At 41.7% G+C, this 22,484-nt stretch overlaps 1 protein-coding gene across 6 annotated transcripts in view; it reads left to right on the top strand.

Annotated features, from left to right (window-relative positions):
- Nucleotides 1-22,484, top strand: part of FARP1 (FERM, ARH/RhoGEF and pleckstrin domain protein 1) — a 336,645-nt gene that overhangs the window by 41,613 nt on the left and 272,548 nt on the right. For all 6 annotated transcript variants that reach the window (XM_019486931.2, XM_014600372.3, XM_059721111.1 and 3 more), the window contains one exon: nt 17,868-18,061. In XM_019486931.2, the coding sequence (XP_019342476.1) occupies nt 17,891-18,061 (171 nt within the window). In that variant the 5' untranslated portion in view covers nt 17,868-17,890. Of the gene's footprint in view, nt 1-17,867; nt 18,062-22,484 lie in introns of those variants that run through there.

The raw sequence follows: 22,484 nt of genomic DNA, 5'->3' as shown, positions 1-22,484 counted from the left end.
CCTCCAGGTAGACCAAAAGGAGATTATACAAGATAGGAGGAGAGATGTAAGGCAGTAGTTAGGCAGTTACAGGCCCTTGAGGTCTATGAGACCAGAAAGAGAGAGTCCAGTGTGTAGAGCCTGGTCAGCAGCCAGAGTATGGCTATGGCCAGCTAGGCTCCAGTTTTGAGTCGCTCGTGCTGCCACCATGTGCGTTGCCCCACTTTTTCTTGGTTTTGACACCAGGATCTCCCAGTATCAAAAAAAATCCCCCTGTGCTTCAAATTTAAGGGGGGGATACCTGTATGTGTAGCATGTATGGTGTGTAGCACCACAGATGGGTGTGCTATGCCACATACTGCAGGGACATGCTTGTCTGGACCCAACCTACGTGTCTTCAGTAACATAGAATTTAAATATAAAGGTGATTTGGATCCCTAACATTTGACTAAGGAAGCTTTGAACACAGATATGAAACTAATTTTTGGCATCAAGCAGTAAATTTGACTTGCTTTTAGCTTTTCTTTTTTATATATTGGAATACATTTTGAACTTTCTCATACTGCCTGTATAATTGTTTCTATTCATAATAGAAGTAAAAATCACAGTTCAAGTTTAGATGAAAAATATTATTGCAGGATGCCATTTAATATTCACCAGGATTCCAATACTGTTTAGGAGGGGGAGGTAGGGAATAGTTTTAAGTTTACAATCTAAAAATTAATTGAGATCCATGCTGAGCTTTCACATAATCCTAATACTTGAATGTTATCTGCCATGGTATTTTGCACTTTCTCATAAGAAAATTTATATATAATGAAGATGCCAGTTAAAGTTTCAAGTTCTCATTCTGTTTGAAGTCTTGCAATCTGTGTTTCTATTGTTTGATCATTCATTGGCAACTCTACATCTTGATTTCATGATTCAAAAACCTTGATTATTTTTTATAAGTCTGATTCCACTGAATTCAAGTGAAGTTACAAAGCTATATTCAAGTAAAGCTGTAATAAATGTAACTACAGTTGACCTTTTTAAAGAAATCAGTGCCAGATGACAAGCAGCTCTGATAGTAGTTTTGCAGTGCTTACAAGAAAGGAATGTGAAGAAAAGTGACTAGAACAAGAGAGATTATATTTTTCCATCTTTCCCATAGTTGTCACACCATGCTGATACCATACATATATATGATGCATGTATATCAACTTGCTCTTTGAGGTCCTAGAATAGTCAGGTCTTTACATTTAACAGCATCCATAAAGATGATATTTGTGACGGCAGGGGATCTATACAGATTTCCCTTGCTTTATGCTGTACATGCATTCCTGGAAAACAGTGCATAACTTGAATTCGCATAAAGGGAACCCACTTTACAGTGTAACCAATAGGGATATGTTCCAGGACCTCAACTGTACAGATCCCCAGACCCATTTCTACCACTTTTACAAGACCATTTTGGTACTCACCAACAGCAGACAGTACACACAAGCACAGGGCACTATCGTAATGGGGACAGCAACTACAGAAACACGTGTCACAGACAACAAGCGAGGAGCACAGATCCACACACAAATATAGGAGACTGTATTTTGGTGCATGTCACTCCCACAGTGCACCGCACAAAGCAGCTGACTGTGGGCTTTCACCACACCAATTGCATAAGAGTGTATTTTCCTCGCATATAACAAATTTTTGGTATAAAAAGGGTCATCACATAAGAGTGAATTCATACATATACAACCAGGATAAAGCGAGGGAAACCTGTATTCTTTGCTGTCTTCTACCCTAGAAAATGTTTGTTAATGTAGCTAAACTATCTTTATCGTAGCAATAGTATTCTTTATCAGTATAGTTCATAGAAGTTTCCAGAATACAATAAACTAATATGGGCAAAAGCAGACTTTTTAAATATAATTGCATTTATATTTGGACTCTTCCCCCACCTTCCTTTCCCTCAACACAAGCTCTCTTGCTTTCCCTCTGTCCCCCACCCCACTCTTACCTAAACTTTTAGTATAGAGGTGGCCAGAATTTCTCACCCTGGCAGCCACATCCGAGCCTCCATGAAAGTTCAAGAGCCAGAGAGCAGTTGGAGGTGCAGGGGCATTTTGAGCGACCTGGAGCTACTCCAGTTTCCCCGCAGGGAGTGTGCCCCAGGGTAAGCAGTGCAGCTGCAGCCCCTGACCAGCACCTGAGCTGGCAGTCCTGGGAGAAGTGGGCAGGGCTTCGGCCAGTTTTCTGTGAGCCACATATAGTGTGCTAGTGAGCCGCATGCAGGTCCTGAGCTGCAGTTTGGTCACCTCTGTTTTAGTATAGCCCTGATCTTAGATGACATGTACAATACTTTATTTCACCACATGTGAAAAAGGAAAGATCTTAATTACCCCTTGACCGCAATATATTATCCCATCTTCATATGATCTCATTACAGCTGTTCACCAAATTCACTTATTGGATGGAGGATATGAATTCTTGAAAAGTCAGGAATGTCATTTTCAAACAGGAGGAAGGGGGTGGTTGTCAGTCCCTTAGCAGCAGTCCATTGTCAGCAAGGGTGGGCTGAGTGGGGACTGCCCACAAGCGGCTGTGGCGGTGTCAGCAGCTGTGATGGGTAGCAAGTGGCGATGGCCCACAGCTGCTGTCTGTGGTGTCGGCAGTGGCGAGCAGGGACTGCCTGCATCCTCCGGCAGTCGTGTTGACAGCAAAGGGGGGGCTGTGACTGCCTGCAGAAGCTGGCAGTGGCTTTGACAGCAGCCAATTTCAGGGGGGGCACAAGCCTCCCGTGCCCCCGTATGCATTGCCTATGCTCTATCCTATCTTTCAAGTTGTTGATGAAGATATTAAACAAAACTGCCTCAGGACCAACCCCTGAGGCACTCCAGTCGATACTGGCTGCCAACTAGACATTCAACCATTGATTACTACCCTCTCAGCCCAGTGCTTCAGCCAGTTTTCTATCCACCTTACAGTCCATTCATCTAGCCCATAGTTCCTTAGCTTGCCTGCGAGGTTATTGTGGGAGACCGTATCAAAAGCCTTGCTAAAATCAAGGTAAACCACATCTACCAGTCTCCCCGGATCATAGATTCATAGATGTAGGGTTGGAAGGGACCTAAGTAGATCATCAAGTCCGACCCCCTGACCTGGGCAGGAGTGAATGAATACTGGGCTCATATGATACCAGCTAGGTAATTATCAAGCCTCCTCTTAAATCCACAGAGCCAGACATCTCATCATAGAAGGCAATCATGTTGGTCAGTCGTGACTTACCTCTGGTGAATCCATGCTGACTGTTCCTAATTACCTTCTCCAAGTGCTTAGAAATGGATTCCTTGAGAATCTGCTTCATGGTTTTTCCAGGGACTGAGGTGAGGCTGACTGGTCTGTAGTTTCCTGGGTCCTCCTTTTTCCTTTTCTTAAATATGAGCCACTATTTTTGCCCTTTTCCAATCATCCGGGACCTCTCCTGATAGACATGAGTTTTCAAAGATGATGACCAATGGCTCTGCAATCACATCAGCCAACTCCCTCAGCACCCTTGGGTGCATCCTGTCTGGCCCCATGGGCTTGTATATGTCCAACTTTTTTAATAGTCCCTAACCTGTTCTTTCACCATTGTTGGCTGCTCACCAGAGGTACCAACTTAATGCACCATAATCAGCGCTGATGCTCAGTAGTGCCAGAGCATGTCTTTTATGTGATGCTGATAAGCACCGCACTAATTCTACTTCACATTAATGCATTAGCACGGCTTTCACTGTGACATGCTAATACACAGTAGAGTTGTTCTACTGTGCTTCTAGCATCTCATATAGACCTACCCATGTATGTAAGGCATACATTCCTAGTCATAAGGGTTTGGAAAATCTTACTCTAGGTTTATACTTAGTCTTTGGCTCTTGTGAGGAGGGGGAAAAAGTCCTACTTGCACAACTTCATTGAATCTGATTTTGGATTCAAGTAATTGCTCTTCTTGATTGTTACAAATTGACCAATATTTCAGTAATGCTAGCTACAAAGTTACTTTGTAAGTGGCTATAACTCAGGGGTGAGCAATTATTTTGGCTGGAGGTCTGCTTAATGACTTTTGGTGAGCTGTCAAGGGCTGCAAAGGTAGCCCCACCTCTTGACAGGTGTCCTACCCACTGATCACCATCTTGGGACTGGAAGTCCCATCCCTAACCCCTGACCTTTGCCACTGGACCTCACTCCCCTTGCTCCCAGAAGTACTTCTTTTGGAGGAGGAAGGGCCATGTTGGAACTGGGAAAAAAACCAAATCATATACTAAAAATCAAACATCTATTATATATTTTTATTAATAAAATTAAAATGTTATTTTGGCCTGATTTACATGTATTTGCATAGACTATATAGAGGTAATTATATAATAACTCAAAATAGTCCTACTCTTGTATATTGTGGGGGGATTTGTGGGGTTTGTGAAGGGGTGTGGGTTTTGAGGGGAGGTGGGTGTTGGGGGGCTTGTGAAAGGGGATGTGTGGGTGGATGCAGTATCTGTGGAGGGGATTTGGGTGTGGGGTCTGTGGCTGGGTGTGGGACTCCCCTGCCACATGCCCCCACCTCTCCCTCCCCTATGGCACACAGCCCCCACTGCTGGAAGCAGCGGGCTCTCAGGATGCTAGTGGCCCGAAGCAAGCAGAGTCCCCTGGCAGCGCACTGCTCTAGCTGAATCCTGGAAGCTGCATGTAGCACCACAGAGCTGGCCTGCTGGTGCATGCCTTCAAACCAGACCAGGCTGGCTCCATGCCTGCATGTGGGGCTTTTGGCAGTGCAGGTGGGAGCTGTGAGCCAGGGTGGCTCTATGCGTCCACATGGAGCACCCTTCCCCACTCACCAGCTATCTAGTTGTGTGCCATTGCACTCTGTGCCTCCAAGTGGGGTTCCCAGCTGGAGTGCTAGGATCCCCATGGAGGTTAAGGTGGCCACTAGTCCCTAATTGGGTGGGACAGTCCAGCAGTGGGATCATCCATTCCTGGTCCTGGGCTGCATGACTCCAGGAGAGCATCTGTCCTGGATTCGCAGCATCATGCAGGGATCCAGGTTTCCCCTTGGAGGCTGGCAGTGTTCCAGCCTGCAAGGGGCTGCTTGGGGCTGCCAGGACTGTGTCCTGCCTTTACATTTCAAAAAGGTGGTCACCCTAGTAGAGGTGGAGGCACAGAGTCCACCTGGTCTGTTGGCACACAATCTCTGAAAGCCCGCACCTCCCGCCTTCAGAGGGGCAGCTGCAGGCCGGTAATAATTGTTTTAAAGAGAGGCCTTGTGAGCTGGATAGAATGGCCTGGTGGGCTTTTTGCCCACTCCTGCTATTACTGGTGATATATAAAGCAATTTTTTAAAAAGTGAGTAGGTGTAGTTGGTACTCCTAAAAACGAGGACCATGTCAATGCCCAATTTGAATTTTTTTTGTTATCTAGGAAATAATGGCTTTGAAAGTATCCGAGTAAACATTTTTCCCTCTACACCCATTTCTGTTGATTGTTTGATTAAAATTTTGTTTCCAAAAATATTTTTTATTAAGTCTCAGACATTCTTGTTCAGTTAAGGTAGGGACTTTAATATATATTATGGAAATCCTACTTTGGCTGTAAATGTAGCCTTCCTTATATAATGCTAAAATATATTGTTTACATAAGTTTTGTGGAACTCTGTTTGCAGTCCACAGAGCAGGTGGGAAATTCATTTGCTGTAGATTTCACACATTCAAAGGACATCTTCCCAGGATACATAATGTTAAATGATCCTATTCTTCCCATTTTGTTTTCCAGTGTGATGTAAGTGTAGGCCTTATGTCAAACTTATGACAAAAAGTTTACCGTTCTGTTGCAGTGTTTGATTAGACTCTTTCCTTTATGCTTTTGTAATTTTGTAACATCACGAAAAAAAAGAATTCCTAATCTAAGACATTTATGCAGTAATTTACAATTCAGAACAGCAAGATGAATTTTAAACTATTCTTTTTCCAAAACAGAATTACTACATTTTCTTGCCTATCACAGGCCCCGAATAAGATGCTTACCTTCAGAAAGGCTGAATGAAGAAAAAAAATATTTTTATAGAGTAAGGGCTGAATGCAGGTTATATAGACAGGGACAGAGGGCCTTTGTATACTCAACAAAATTGGCTTTTAAAGTGGCTTAGATGCCATTTTGCACCACTTTAATGGCGTTGCTATTTACACACTCGCAGTATATTCCGCTTTAAATTACTTTGTAACATAGCAAGGGTCCCAGGTGGTGGGAAGGCGGTGGGGACAGTGCACAGGGCATTGGAGCCTACCTGCCTCTTCCATGGAGGGGTGGGGAAAGCAAGCTGCTGGCAGGTCTAGCAGTCCCTGAGCTGCAGGGGACCCTGGTCCTTCCCTCTGCGGTGGCGGCACCCTTCAGGTAGCATCCACCTGCTGGCACCTGGTCCAGGAAGTCTCAGGGGGTGCTGCCACCATGGAGGCAGCGCCCCTTGCAACTCAGGCAGGCAGGTAGCCTCTGGGAGGGAAAAAAAAAAAAATTAGGCTCCTTGCCACTTTTTTTTTTCTTCCCCCTCAGTCGAGCCTGCCTGCATGAGCTGCTGCCAAGTCACATAGCCCCTGAGCTGCGCAGGGCCTGGTGCTTCCCCCCACAGTGGTGGTGCCCCCTGGGACCACTTGGGCTGAGTGGTATCAAACAGGTGCCGCCTTGGGGGCACTGCTGCTGCAGAGGGAGGCATTGGGCCCCATGCAGCTCAGAGTCTGCTCAGCCCTCCAGCAGCATGCCCCCTGGAGAGGCAGGTATGTTGGGGGGGAAAAAAAAAAGATCGTGTCCCCTCACCTGTGTGTACACAACAGGGGTTTAGTGCTCCCTTAATTGACAGTGAGTTTTTAAAACCCACAGTTTCAATTTAGGGGGACTTAAACCCCCAGTCTGTGTACAAGCACCCAGAGTCTACTTGTCAGCATCACTCCTTCTCTGCTTGCAAACTCCACAGCTTGGGCTTTAACCCCATCCCAGCCACTGCCGAATTGACACCAGCCTTTAGCTGCTCACATGAAAGATGCTGCCTATTCAACAAAGGCTGTGACAGTTAAAGCTTGAGCTGCAGAGTTCGCAAGAGAATAAGTGACTTGAGACTTGGACTCTGCCCTTTTTCCATAGGGAAGTGAAGGGGACACAGGCCCCAGCAGCTATTACAGTGCCTCTGTTCTGGAGCAGAAATTGTATTCCTTGCTTAAAACATACACCCCAACTTTGGATGGCTAATTTATGGGGGAAAGTTGCATGTGGCATGCAAGTAAATATGCTATATTGGACTTTTTTTCAACTGTTGCTTTTTGTATCATTTTTTTCAACTGTTTGTATCATTTGTATGCTTTTGACATGTTTTTATTTCCTGGAAAGTATCTGAATTATGCTTTTAGTCTAGGATTTTAGTATTTGAATACTTTCTGCAATTCTGTTAGACCTGGAAGGAAATAAGATTGCTCTCTTTAAGCACATTCTCCTTGTCTTTCATATGAGGACTTATGAGTGAATGAGCATGGAACATTCCAGCTGGTGAACAGCTTTCTTTCTGCAGAAAGATTTCATGAAAGATTTTGGAAAAAGCTTCTAATTGCATCAAAAGATGTTCATATATATCAGTGAGTCTCAATCAGACTCAAGACACCCATTGCTATACAAGGCACCCCTGGGAAAATGCCAGCTCTTAGTTGTCATGTGTTTTGACTACAGAAAAATAATAGACCAATTCTTTTGCAAAGAACTCATGAAGACTACAACAGGTCAGAATATTTTTAACACTATGAATTCCTGTTTGAAATCTCTGGGTTTATCTTGTGAATCATGTTTGTACCCTTAATAACACTAACACTGCCTGGCACCCTAGAACACACTTGAAAAAATCTCAAGCCATGGATGGTACCCTAGTTGATAACCTTTGATGTAAATAGTGAACTGAAAAACTTTTTTGAGACTTTATTAACCTGCAGTTTTGCTTTCACACAGTAAATCAAGGTTACTCGTGGTCATCCAGTTGATTATGAATCTGTACTGTGACTGGAAATGTGAGACTAGGAACTTTTAATTATCTCTCTTTTGGATATCCATTGCAGCTCCAATGGTAATGTCTTCTGTACATTTTTAGATATAAAGTAGCAATACTGCTTAGCATGGTGTTTGTTACAGTTTTGACCATTCTTGCAGAGTGCTAAAACTGTTTTGGTGTGTATTTAATAAGAAGCTCTTCTTTTGAATTTCTTAATGGGTCTTTTTAAAATGAATTACATGTTATCAGCTGTGATCTATTGTTTACTCTTTAAACTTTCATAGTTTTTATTACTTGAGAGATAAATAATAGTTCTGTTATTAAATTAACTATCATAGCTTCAAGAACAAAATACAGGTACAGGATATCAGTAACTTTGAACTGCTCTAAAAGTGTTTTCAGATTGGTTGTTTAAACAGAAAGCACAAAAGGATTCGGCAGCAGAATGGGGGAAAAAAGCTTGGAAAACCACGAGTGTATAGTCTCGTAAAATTAAAGCCTTTCCTCCATTACAGCAATGTAGAAATTGGGATGTACTCCTTAATGAACTGTGCTGAAAGAACTTGCTCTGTCTGAGTGGGGGAGGTGGAGTGGGAGAGCATTTCTAACATCAGGGACCTTGTATAACAAAGTATGTAAGCAGACATGTCACAAACCTCAGCCTTTTCTTTTCCAAATCGAAGAGTCCTATCTTTTTTAGTCTCTCCTAATATAGCAATTGCTTCATGCCCCTGATCATTTTTGTTGTCCTTCTCTTTATCTTTTCAAATGCTACTAGATGTGGGGACCAGAACTGCACACTGTATTCAAGCAAGTGAAGTTTAGATTGGATATTAGGAAAAACTTTCTTTCTAGGAGGGTGGTGAAGCACTCAAATAAGTTACCTAGAGAGCTGGTATAATCTCTGTCTTTGGAGGTTTTTAAGGCCCAGTTTGACAAAAGCCTTGGCTGAGATGATTTAGTTGGGGATGATCCTTCTTTAAGCAGGGGGTTGGACGAGATGAACCCTTGAGATCCCTTCCAGCCCTAATTTTCTATGATTCTATGTGGGTGCACCATGGATTTGTATAGTGGCATGATGATGTTCTCCGTTTTGTTTTCAATTTCCTTCTTAATGATGCACAACATTTTATTGGCTTCTTTGGTCGCCATGGCACATTGAGCTGATGTTTTTTAAAACTATCTCCAATGACTCTGAGGTCTCTTTCCTGAGTCGTAACAGTTAGTTCAGAACCCAGTATATATAGTTGAGGCTATTTTTCCCCAGGTGCATTACTTTGCACTTGTCAATACTGAAGTTCATCTGCCATTTTTTTGCTTTGGCAAAATCTTTCTGAAGCTTTTTTCCATCAGCTTGGGACTTGACTACCCAGAATAATTTTGGTATCATCCGCAAACTTAGAGATTTCACTGTGTCCCTCAACATTGATGGAAGTATTGAGCAAAATAGGACCCCACACAGATCTCTGTGTGTGCAGCTGGGCTATGTGCCCAGCAGTAGAATCCCTTCCTATGTGTAAGTGCCAAAAATGCCACATAGATGACCAAAAACTGGCCCCTTAGCCAGAAAGAAACAGAATACCACCCCCGGTTTAACATTGTTTACACAGCCATTGAACAATTTTAGTTGTACAGCCTAGCCCTGGAGCTTTTCTGAAAGCCCTATAGGATTTTTTTATTTGAACACACAGTCGTCAGGTAGGGTTAAGTTGGAGGGGGGGTGCATTCCTTTACATATTTTTATTATCCAGTTTTATAATTGATATATTTTTTTAATGTATTTATTGTAAATTACAAAAGCCTCTTTTGGGAAGGGCAAGAGAGAAATCAAAGAAATAAATATTTTGAAGTACCCTGTGCACTTGCAGATGAAAATTACCAGCTGGTAGGTAAAACTATATTGACACTCATGGTGTGAAATACTTCAAAGAAGCAATTGTGAAGCAGCTCAGAAATGCATGTTTTACTGCACTTGATAGATTCAAAGGCATTTATATAGCTTATATAGCTGTGGAAGAGAGAACATCAGGTTAGGGTAGGATAGAAATCTTTTTACTTGCTGTTAATCTACAGTTGTAGATTTGGAATTTGAGATGATAGCATTAAAGAATGATTAACATTCAAGAATTGCAAAAAAAGCTTTAAAACTGGTGGGTAATAAAGATGTAAGAGTTTTAAATTAAAACTGAATGGCATGAATTTAGAACATGTAGGTGTGAATATAGATTATTTAAATTCTATATCAACAATTTTAGATTAGATACTTTTCATTCTACTATGTATTACATCAAAACGCGCGCGCTCACTCTCTCTCTCTCTAAATATATATAAATATAAATATATTTGGATCTCAGAATAGACTATATGCTGAGTAGCTTGAACTTCCTTTGAAGGGCAGTTTTTTTAAGTTCAGGAAACTGATGATAAATTTATACTCTTGTGATGGTCTTGAGGTTACTGTGATCTATTTTGAGGTTATCCACTAAAGATGTTAGACTTTTTATCATTTCACTGTCACCCTTTCAAAACATACTGCAGCAGCTGAATCACGGTAACATGAGTTAGGGTTATTCTTAAGGCAGTGGTTCTCAACTTTTCTAAAATTAAAGGCTCCACTCACTAGGCTCAAGAGAGTCCTTGGAAATTGCTAGCTCGTAGCTTTTTACTCATTTTTTGACTGGAAAAATAACTCGGCAATTATTTTGTTGCAAAGGACTTCAGCAGGTTCCAGAATGGTTTTTTTTTTTATGCTATGGATCTGTATTTGAAATCTGTGGATGTCTCTTGTGAATTGTGTAGGCGTTTGCACACCTAACAGTGCTAATATTGAACATCACCTTGTGGCGTTAAAAGGATCTCATGGCACTCTAGGGTATCACAGTGCTCTGGCTGGGAGTCACTGTCTTGAGGAGATCAAGACAGACAAGGTCGTGGGGAAATTTAGTTCATTGTTGCTGTGGTTTCTGTTGTCAAAGGCAGTGCCATAGCAAGGAAGTTTGGTGCCTGGCACAAGCCCGCAGCAGCAGCCCACCCTTGCCCTGCATGCAGATCTGGAGGGCACAGGCCTCCCCATGCTTGCCCAATAGTGCACACAGCTGACCTCCCCCCATCCTGGCGCCCCCCAAATGAGCAGCTTTTGGCTCCGTCCCGCACTGCGCCTCGGCTGGGTAGTGCCTGTTGGCACCCCTTCACTTTGGTACCTGGGATGGCCACGCTGCTGCTTCCCCCTGCTTCCCTTCCCCCCTCTGCTACAGCATTGGTCAAAGGAGAATACTTTGAGGGTTTGTAGCAGGTGAAATGGTCAGCTGTGGAACTTGGAGCAGAAAACAATTCTGATTGAAGGACTGAAATTATCTTTTGGCACAGAAAATTTCTAGGGGTAAACTTTTTGGGTCTTTAAGGACAAATATGTAGAAACATCAAATCTGAGCACTTCAAACAGATGCCCAATTCACCAGATCCTAACTGTCATTCTTGCAGCTTTTAATATTTTCACCCTACACAGCTGGTGAGAGGCATGAAAGAATTGGCTTATTTTAACAGCATATATATTGATAGCAACTGTAGTGGGCTTCTCAACCTGAAAGTTTTTAATAGGTCCAGAAGGGTTGTGACAACAGCCTGTTCTTTTATGCCAACCTAAGTAGGAGGGGAATCCTAGAACTTTTTTTCCCCTGGAGTGATAACTAAACTCAAGTGCTCTTGTTGGGGGGGGGGGGGGGGGGGAAGCCAACCATGTACTAGGTTGTATAAACAGGAAGGTCAGTTGCAAATCAAGGGAGGTGATTCTTTTCTCTTCAGCACTGGTGAAGGGTTCACCTGGACTGTTGTATCCAGTTTTGGGCCCCCCATTTCAAGGAAGACATGAGCCATTTAGGGCATCATAAATTATTAGGGGCCACAAAGTTGAGACGTATGAGGAAAGGCTGAAGAACTAGGGTTATTTAGCTTGGAAAAGAGAAGATTGATTTGATAACAGCCTTCCTATACCTGAAGGGTGATTATGGAGAGATGAAGATGGGTTTTCCTCTGGCTGTAGGAAAAGGAGGAGGAGAAGTAGCCTCAAGCTGCAGCAGGGGAAATCTCCATCCTTTGAGGTTTTCAAGAGCAGGCTAGATAGATACTTGGCTGGGATGGTTTAGTCAGGGATGCTCCTACCTTGATCAGGGAACTAGACTGACCTTGTGAGGTCCCTTCCAGCCCTGTTTTCCTATGAGCCTGTGAACTAATCTGGCAGCCTGTCTTATTTTTTTGCTGCATGCACTTAGGCAAATAATAAGTACTTTGCTCCCAGACTAAATATTTCTTTATTGAAAGACCAGTCTTCATTTTCAATTAGGAAAGTTTAAATTTAATTCTTATGTGTTCAAACAAGTTGTAAATCAATTTTCCCCTCTGTTTTCAAATTGTAATAGCATATTTTACTGCTTCCACACAAGGTGCTAGTCTTCTGTTAATGATCAAATGTTAACTGTTTTTATTTAGGGACCTTCATGCAGCCTTAGGCACACATGAAGATAACTTTGGAATAATATATAATGTAGTACAAAGACTTTTATTCATGATTTAGATTTTTTCTTTTACCCTTATTGTTGTAACCCCCTCCCCTCCCCTGCGCCCCCCCGCCCCAAAACCTGACATTCTTTAAGAGCTTCTAAAAATCCTCAACATTTTTGATAAAGCTTTATTTAAAAGCTGTTAAAATAAAACAGCTGTTCTACTCAACCTGTCGCTTTGCAAACCTCCCCTCCCAAAGAGTGTTTATTTTTATTGTAAAAATAAAGTATAATTCTGTCAAGTCTGAATATCCTAAGCAGATGTCCTGTATGGCAAAGGGGTGACTATAGCTCAAGAAATGGGTGTTGATTATTCCTCTTTTTCTAGTCTTCTCTTTCCAGATAACATGGCTGATTTAGTCATTTCATTTGGCATGGCTTGAAAATTTGCCACTCATCACTGTGACTTCTAACGATATGCATTGTGTTGAATTACATCATGGGTTCTCTCTCACTGTGTTTATAATCTCCAATTACACATACATCCACAATTGTACTTTGTCATTGAGCAAGTATTGCATGTGGGTATGTGGTTTGCATTGGTTTATTTTAACAAATTTAACTGAAGTTTTTAATCATGAATAGTTTCATAGCTGGTAGGGTCAGAAGGGACCTCAGCAGATCATCAAGTCTGACCCCCTGCCATGGGCAGGAAAGAATGCTGGGGTCAGACGACCCCAGCTAGGTGATTATCTAGCCTCCTTTTGAAGACCCCCAGGGTAGGAGCAAGCACTACTTCCCTTGGAAGTTGGTTCCAGATCCTAGCCGTCCTGACTGTGAAGTAGTGCCTCCTGATATCTAGCCTGAATCTACTCTCTGTCAATTTATGGCCGTTATTCCTTGTTACTCCTGGTAGTGCTCGGGGGGAACAAGAACTCTCCCATAGCCTGCTGGTCCCCCTTGGCCAGTTTGTAGACGGCCACCAGATCCCCTCTCAGCCTTCTCTTGTGGAGGCTGAACAGGTTCAGGTCCCGTAGCCTCCGCTCATAGGGCCGGCCTCGCTGCCCCCTGATCATGTGAGTGGCCCTCCTCTGGACCCTCTCAATGCCATCCACATCTCTCCTGAAGTGTAGTGCCCGCTTGGTGTTACTTGAATATGAACTCCAATTGTTCATATGATGTGTATGACTGAAATATTAGGAATTTTTTCATTGGTTTCAAAAGGATAATCTGCTCTTTTTGGTCAGGTACAGGCGTTACGCTTTACCAGTGTAACTGATCAGAAACCAGTCTCTTCCCATAACAGACCAGAAGTTTTGGCAAAAAACTGGTTTATGCTCATAACAGAACAGAAGCTCAGCACACACAGACTGGTTTAAAAATGACGGAACCTGGTCTAAGATTTGTCCCACACCACCACAGGGTGAATATGGGTGCCGACAGAAGTTACATATGTTGCATGAATGGCCACTTGAAAGCTCTCTGCAGCTGTACCCTTGCAGAAGTACATGGGCACAGGGCACTTTAAAAGTGCCCAATGGCATGACAGCCTGAACTCTCATTACATTACGTGAGGGCTCAGAGGAAGGTGCTCCAAAGTGGAGTGCCTTCATTAATGTCAATCAGTGTGCACCTGGAGCAAGGCTGGGCTGATACAGCTTATCTCCGCCCCACCCTGCCCCCAGCGCTGTCTTCAGAATTGGACGGAGGGGAGGGAGTTCTGTCTGGGGTTTGCCTAGCCCGTGCTGGATAGTGGAGGGATAGATTGGAGCCGAGGTGGGGGGGCTCCAGTCCACCTGCCCCATCCTCCAGCGCAGGCTGGGCAAACCCCAGACAAAGCTCCCTCCCCCCCCCCCACCTTCTGAAGACAGCACTGGAGCTGAGAGGGAAGGGCGGGGCTAGGGGAGAGAGACTACAGACATCCAACTGCTCCAAACTGGAGCCCAATCCCCAGATCAAACAGCGAACATCTGTTGGGTCAGGGGGAACATGCTGTAATTCATGGCACTTCCTGCAAAATGCCATAAATTAGTGTGGAGCTGCACGTTCGTCAGTGCCCTGTGTGTTCTGTTCGCTATTGATCTGAACTATGCTGCTTACAGAGAACTGCGTAACTTAGATTGATCCCACGTTGGGCTTTCTGAGTGTCTGTACCAAGTATTTATTAGTAAAACGTACTGTTATTGCGTGGCAGAAATTGGATCTCTAACATTCAGCCTAATTTTTTCTTTTCAGGTTTCTACTTCTAGTTTTACTCTTTTGTAATACTCCAAGCAATTTGCTGTCTTCGATGTATACACCATGGAAATATTTTCAAGTTAATGTTAACCTCCCCTCTTCTTAGTGTTTGGTCAAGCACTACATCTGGGCGTAGTTTTTGCTCCATAAGTAGAGAACCGTACAGAACCAATTTATATTTATTACTCTTCTTTGAATTCCTTCCAACTTGTTGATTTTTATTTTCCAAGTATATAGGATTTTTAGACTGGTGGTGGTATTTTACAGGTACATTATCATTAATGTTGCCTGCTTAACTTGATATTGGATAACTGTGATATTGGAGTACCTATTTTTGATCAGCTTCTGCTGGAACTATGGTGGCTGCAGCTTTTTCACAGCTCCTTCCTTCCCTGGGAATCGTTCTGCCATCGGGCCTGTCTTAATTACAGTAAGATATTTTAAGGGTTCCCTAGATTCATTCTATACTAGAAAATTGTTTCATTTTCTGTACCAGGATGACTAGGTTTCCTAATTCCAAACCTTTTGCTTAATACTGTTTTGAAGGGGTTTGATTTTTCTTTATTTTTTGGACTGAAATTTACAAAAAGGCAGGCAGCTTGGTAGACTGCTACATGAGTGTTTTAGTGAGGGGAATCATAACACACCTCTTGAATCAAGGCACAATAAATTGCTTAAGAAGGCTAGTGAGCCTCAGGGGGAAAATATTCAATGCAGCATATACTAATAATTATTAGATAGATGTAGCTTTAAAAAAAATCTGGTTTGGTTTTAATGTCATAACAAAATTATTGCATGAAGTTACAGTAGCCAGTATCTCATGTCTCAGCTTCCAAAATGAAGTGTGCAAGTGTAATAGGTACCTGCAATATGTGTTGACAGTGGTTCCTATATTATTAAATAGTAATATAAATCTTTAGCCCTGTACAAGAAGTGGTTTGCCTTGCATTTTTCATCCTCTTCCTTAATATTTATTTTGGTTTCTAAATTTGGCCCTTTTTCCTGTGTTTTACTGAGCAATATTGGCATGCATTTGTGGGCCATCATTTCACCCAATCATAGATAATCTGCAAAAGGGTTCACGCTGTGGAATATTTCCATATGTTGGTTATTTGAATGGTGGCTCTTCTAATCTGCTCTGTATCAGTTCTTTCGTAATTTAGGTTTTGATAAATATATTACCTCTCTACATATGTTTAAAAACTGCCTGGCTCACAGCAGTGCTAATGATGTAAATGTCCTATATTCTCTGTTAATATTGTCAATAGGACTTAGTGATTTAAAGATAACAAGGTTGGAATGAACTGGCACACAAAATATTGGGCCGGTGTTCTTGGGTAGGACAGTATTCCCAGTCTGGTAATGGGAAGGGACTGGTCAGATGTGACCCTGTCTATTCAGTACTGCAGGAGCGTGATATGTTGATGTCCATACTACGTACGTGCCAGAATTTAAGTCCAGTTAATTTATAGATGCATCTGGTCTCTTACCACGTAGCATTGTCTGTCTCTCTTTTTTCTAAACTCACTTTGTCCACCTGCTTCTTATGGTGGAAGCACCACTTCTCTAGCTTGTATCTTCCTTATTTTGCATTTCCTATTTCATGAAAACTCACTTGTTTAATGTTTGTGGGACATTTCTAAGTGGTAAATAATTAACCACAATAAAAAAACCCACAAATTCTTAATATATGACTTAGTTAAATGTCATATTAATATCACCTTGATCTTTCCTCCTATTTTTATGTACTAGAGCTGTAATGCCTAATGGGGTGGGGGTGGGGGGGTGTGGAACCTGGGGTTGTTTTTGCTCTTAATTTAAATTTCCAGGTCAGCACTTAAGAGTTTTATTTGGAAAGGGAAAAATATCCTACCCCCTTTCATTCCCCCAAGAGTAGGATTTAAATATTTGGAAATATGATGTGGAAAAAATGGTGTACTCTGTTTAAAGGAGAATGTTATAATTCTGCCATTACAGAGGAGTTGGTATCTTATTTCATGTTCCATTTGCTTTTCAGTGTTCTTTCAGCACTGGCAACATGTGCTGGTATACAAGTGGTAGTTACTTCTTGATGTTTCTCCCACAGGCAGACCTGAAAGTGAAAAACCAGAGAGTGATTGGATTTGCTGCTGTATGTTTGTTCAGCTGGAAAGTTACATTTCCATTCCTCTTGTTTGCTACACGCTTGTTAACAATCATTGATCAGCACATGAGGAATGGAAATGCAATTATCAAGCTAGACAAATAGACAGTAGTAGCAGACTCCATCAGAAATCTTGTGAGGATATCACAAGACAAAGGGAACGTGTGAGAAAAAAAATCTAGGAGGATGTATGAGGTTTGATAAATAAAACTAATGATCCTTGAATTAAATGGGAAGATTCAAAGTTGTGCCAGTTGCTGATGAAAAATTAAGTTGGACCATATATATCATCCTGGCACTTCTCTTTCTAGGACAGAACTGTTGTATAGTAGAAGCTGACTGTTGTGGATGAATGCAGAACATGAACAGGAACTCAAGAGCTAGACTTTTCTGCCTTTTAAACGGAAATAAGAAGCCCTGTAAACTTTTGTACCCACGTCTGTAGTGCATTATATGAGCCAGCAGATGCTGGCCGTAGGTGTCCTCAGAGGGATGTGGTTGGCTTCTTCCTTCTGTTGTCTTTGCTTCCATGTCCAGGGTTCTGGGGAAGATCAAAGTGGAAACTTTATTGGCTGTGTCACAGCAATTTTTGCTTGTCAGAACAAGTGCTACCATTCTAACTCTGCAGTGGTCCAATTCCCACAGCTCTTGACCTTAACCCTGGGGTCATGCCAACATCCATGTTTTGGAGCAGCTGTTGCTGCTTGGCAGTCTGATTCTTAAGAGCACAGACATTTCTGTAATTCACAGAAACTTTTCTTTCTGTAGGTCTATCCATCCTCATATGGCAAGGGGCAAATTGCTAAGAACCTCCTTTGTTCCTATAGATCAGTTTAGCTTGGGTCTAAAGCACGAAGTTTGAAAGTTTGCCCCATAAAATAGACGTTTAGCTTGTACAATGCTAATTAAAATGGAAATGCTATTTTTGGCTGTAAATGATAAGGTTTTTCTGTTTCCTCTGCCTTTCTTCCTCTGTTAGACATAAGAAACGTTTCTTTAAACATGGGTGAAACAGAGCAGAGACCAACTGCAGGATCCCGGTTAGGAGCTCAGGAAAATGCTGGGATCAGTACGTTGGAGCATGGACAGAAACTGCCTCCGACACCACCTGGAAAGCTTGTCTCTATCAAAATCCAGATGCTGGATGATACGCAGGAAATCTTTGAAGTTCCGGTAAGAGTTTGAAACAGTATTGATTTGTTTAGGGACTACTAAAAGTGCACATGTGGATCTCCAAATGCTCTGACTTAGCTATTCTTTATTGGCTAATTGGCTCTGGCCGTTGTGAAGACTGTTGCTGTCATATCCCCATTACCTGTATGAGAATGTGGTAGAAGAATGTGAAACAGTAGAGTGGAGACATTACTTTTTGATTGAATAGCTCCTTAAACAGTTGAAGACATTTAGAAAGTGAAGGAAAATACTGTTCTGCTAGGTAGTGTTTTCACGAGCACCATGTGATTTATGTATTTATTTATTTATTTATTTTTACAATGTATCTTGCTTTTTGTACACCTGAATTTCAGCTGTCTACTCACAATTTCTTCATACCTCCTAGCATTGGTGACTTAAAAAGCAACAACTGACTTGTGAATTTAAATTTTTCCTAAAAATAACAAATTCCTCCCCCTCACACCCCAGAATCAAAAGTTTTATTACCTTTAGGTGTAAATACAAGGATTGGTGTAATCCTAAATCAAGTTTCCTTTGCATGCACTATGTGATTTGGCATGTTTCTCAGCATGTGCTTCCTAAATAAGATATTGCAATAACCCATGATTTTGTGCATGTGTGCAAAAGAAGTAATCCTAGATTTGATTTGAACACACCAGCTTTTCTTTGCATCTGACTGATTTTGTGTAGGCAACCTACCAAATTCATGATTACACAATTTTTGTAGAAACCATGAATTTGGTAGGTCCCTATGAAAAAGCACAGGGACCACAAAAAAGCAGGAAAATGGGGGGGTGGATTGGGGGAGCTACAAAGAGAGGCAGCCTGGCATTCTGAAGTATGCGGGGGGGAGGGTGAGACATTTTCCCCTCTACTCTGGCTATGGGGCCCTGGAAGTCCTGCACCTCCCCAGAGATTGATAGGTGGCCATCTCTCAAGCTCCGGGGAGGTGCAGGACTTTCAGGGACCCACCATGCTCCACCATGAAAATGGCACAAGACACTGCCAGGACCTCAAAATATGGAGGCAGCCCCTGTAAATTGGGTAGGTCCTTAATGATGTGTAAGAATCAGTAACTCTTGAGTAGTAGTTTTAACAACTCCAGTGAGGTTTTATGGACCCAGTGAATTTATTATTTAAGTCTTTTGATATTACTATTTAAGTCTCTTGATATTGTTTTTCTGGCAGAGAAAGGAAGCCAGAATATATGCATTTTTTCAGAGGTCACATGGTTCAGTATGCATGTTATAGACTTTAGTTATGCTTTGTCACTGATGTTCTTTGTGACCGTGGACATTCCTTTAACTTCTGGCTCAGTTTTTATATCTGTAAAATGGGGATTTACCAGCTTCAGAAAGTACTTTGTGATCTCTATGTGGCCAGTTCACTGTAAAAAAGTAACATGTTTACCCTTATGTCATAAGTGGCGAAGACAGATTAGGAAAACTAATCCACTCACTCAGACATTCACACTGTGGAAGATCTGTCTCTTAGTTGCATACAAGCTTTTAGTGTTTTTGTTTTTTTCTAGTCTGACTGGATGTTAAATGCATTTGTTTTGGTTTGAGTATCTTCTATTTTGGAAAGCCGTCTACCATCAGTAATTGTGAACAGAACTGATAAGTAAAATTAAATTCCTCATCTTTATATATTTGATGTTGAGCAACTCATTGATTGTGCTAGGTGATATTTTCAGTACAAAGAAGATGCATTTAAAATCTAAGGAGCAATATAAATGTACATTTTTCTCATCAATATGGAAACTTCTCCATCACTCCAGGAATGCACTTTTTAACTTCATGGGATAGTATTCCTGTATCTAGTCCTTAGAACAAACAGCCTTTTAAAACAAAAATAGATGCATTCTGAGAAACCTTACCTCATTTGTGATGTGGGTATATGCTTATTAAGCACTATCTTGAAATGAAACCCTTTTTTCAAAGGACAGTTCAGAGCCAAACCTGGCTAATTACTAAGCAGGTTAAGCCTTTACAACGCTAACTTTCCTTCCAGCAATTTTTGTTGAAAAACAGTATTTTTTCTAGCTACAGTTTTAGAAGACACACAAGCAGGAAACATAACCAGTCTGTGCTCTCTGACCTTCAGTGACATTTGGAAGAGCTAACTTCATGCACCTTTCTATACAGATTGCTTCAAAACGTGCATTTGGAGGTTCTAATTTTGCAAAAACATCTAGTCAATCAACCCCATGCAATTGCACAAGGCCCCTTTGGACTGTAATAGAGCTGATATATACAGAGGAGCTTGAGGGATCATAGATCTTTTAGGACTTTAGCATGCAAGCCCTTTTGTAGGAAGTATCAAAGGTCTTCGTATATAAAATAATCATATCTATTTATACTGTCCCATATAGATAGACCACTAGCTGCAATTCCTCTATAAACTGAGTTTTTGGTCTCTTTCTTTGAAGATGTATGCATTTTTAGTCCTATCTATGTACATTCCAAATTGTTTTTATGTATTCAAACTGATTTCAGACACACTACATCACTTATAAAAATATAATGTATATTTTTTTACTTTGTATGTAAGACTCATTAATGTTTTCCTTCATACTGATAAAAAATATTTACTGGATCAAAATTGAGGTATTTGTTCCTGTTGGAAAAGCCATTTTCCTATTAAATCTAAAACCAGCTTTCTAGTTTACCAAAGTAACGTAGATACTGTAAGTAGGACCACTTTTTAAAAAAATGGGAAAAGCACGCAGGTAGAGAATAAAAACCATGAAGGACATAAGTGCACACTCTCTCTTTTTCTCTGACCTTTAGTGAGCTCTGAGAAGCTAAGCACCTAAGTTCTGCAAGTTGGTCTAATAAAAGGTATCTTCTCTGAACCAAGAGTTCTAGAGTTTTGCATTTCTAAGATCTGCAACACACTTCCATTTTAGAGAATTAACTCTTATAACTCTTATAGTTGTGAAAGTAATCTAAATGTGAATCTAGTGGTAATCAATGTAAAGCAGAATTCCTGAGTCTACAGATGGATAAGTTTGGTAGTTCTGCTGTTCAGTTTTTCCAAATAACAATCTGACAGGCTTTTGGTTGGTTTCTAGTCTAGCCAGCAATAAATCTTCAATGTAAATCTTCAAAGAGTCAATTCAATTTGCTGCTGCCATGAAAAACTGAGAGGCAGGAGGAGCAGGTTCTAGAATTAATAATCATGAAGGAAACTCCAAAACCTCTGGAGTCTGGGAAAGGTATAGAATAAATATGACCTTTTTCTGTTTTGTTTTTTTTCTTTTTTTTCCTTTCTTCCTTGCTGTTGCTAGAGGTTTGTTTGGTTTAAAGATTCAACTTGCCGCCTCCTCTCTGAGCTAAGAGTGGAGAAATCTGCCAATATACACCTCTTGCTATGGACAGCCATACCTCATAACCTATTAGAGGACAAGGGGAGTTATTGTTTGGATATGCCTGTCATAACCCAGTGAGTTTGGTGCCTCGGCACTATGGAATTTTCTTGACACACGAGAGCCTCTTGCACAGCGAGGGTCTTTGCGGCATAAAGAACCCGCGTGCAGGAGAGAGTTCCCGCCACTTTGCAGCTGTCTTTGCAGGATGCATTCTCTTTGCAGCACAGAAATGCACGGTGCAAAGAGTTCCCGCCATTCGGATGCAAATTTGTGCCCCGCAATTGGCTAGTGCTAAATTATTCACACGTGGCGGCCGGTAATTGGCTTGCTGGCCGTTTAAAAATTAGCGCGACTTCCGCCCAAGTCGAAGAGCTTTGAGCACGCTGCAGAGTGCCTCTTAGAGATCCGACTTGCGGCTAGCTGATCGATAGACTGATCACCTATCGATCCTTCTTCCCGTCGCCGAACGCAGTCCCAGATGTACCCTTTTCCCGCCGGCTTGAATTACGGACGAATTTACTGGCATTGGCCTCGCCCCCTGGAGCAACTCGCATTGTTGTCCAGACGACCGAACCGTTTCCGTCGCAGCCACCCACGACGTAAGTAAAGTTTTTTGCAACCATTAAGCTTGTCAGCCTCTCTATTCACCAGCCCGCCCTGACGAACGGGTAAATTTTGAATCACCTCGAGTCAGTTCAGCCTGGCCGAGACAATGCCCACCAGCTGTTACGATTTAATTGTTACATTTTGCATCCTTCTAGCACCTTTATATGGGTATTGTTTGATACCTGTAATTGTTAGGTCTCTCTCTACTTTCTGTCCCCCCAAGGAAGATGTTGAATGAAATGGGCTGACAATATTAGAAATTTTTCATTTAATGTTAAAAAAGCTGTGTATGCAGAATTCCTCTTTCCCCTGAAACAGAACACCTTTAAGCTTTTTGAATTTCTGTTGTATGTCATCAAATGGCAAGGAGAACAGCTGGTTTCCCCACTTATCCCTACCTCATTTTTTCAGGCTGCCTTGGTAAGAGGTAAAAGAGTTGAAAAA

This window comes from Alligator mississippiensis, chromosome 1 (genome assembly GCF_030867095.1).
Source record: "Alligator mississippiensis isolate rAllMis1 chromosome 1, rAllMis1, whole genome shotgun sequence".
Lineage (NCBI taxonomy): Eukaryota > Metazoa > Chordata > Crocodylia > Alligatoridae > Alligator > Alligator mississippiensis.
This window is presented reverse-complemented; position numbering and strand designations above follow the sequence as displayed.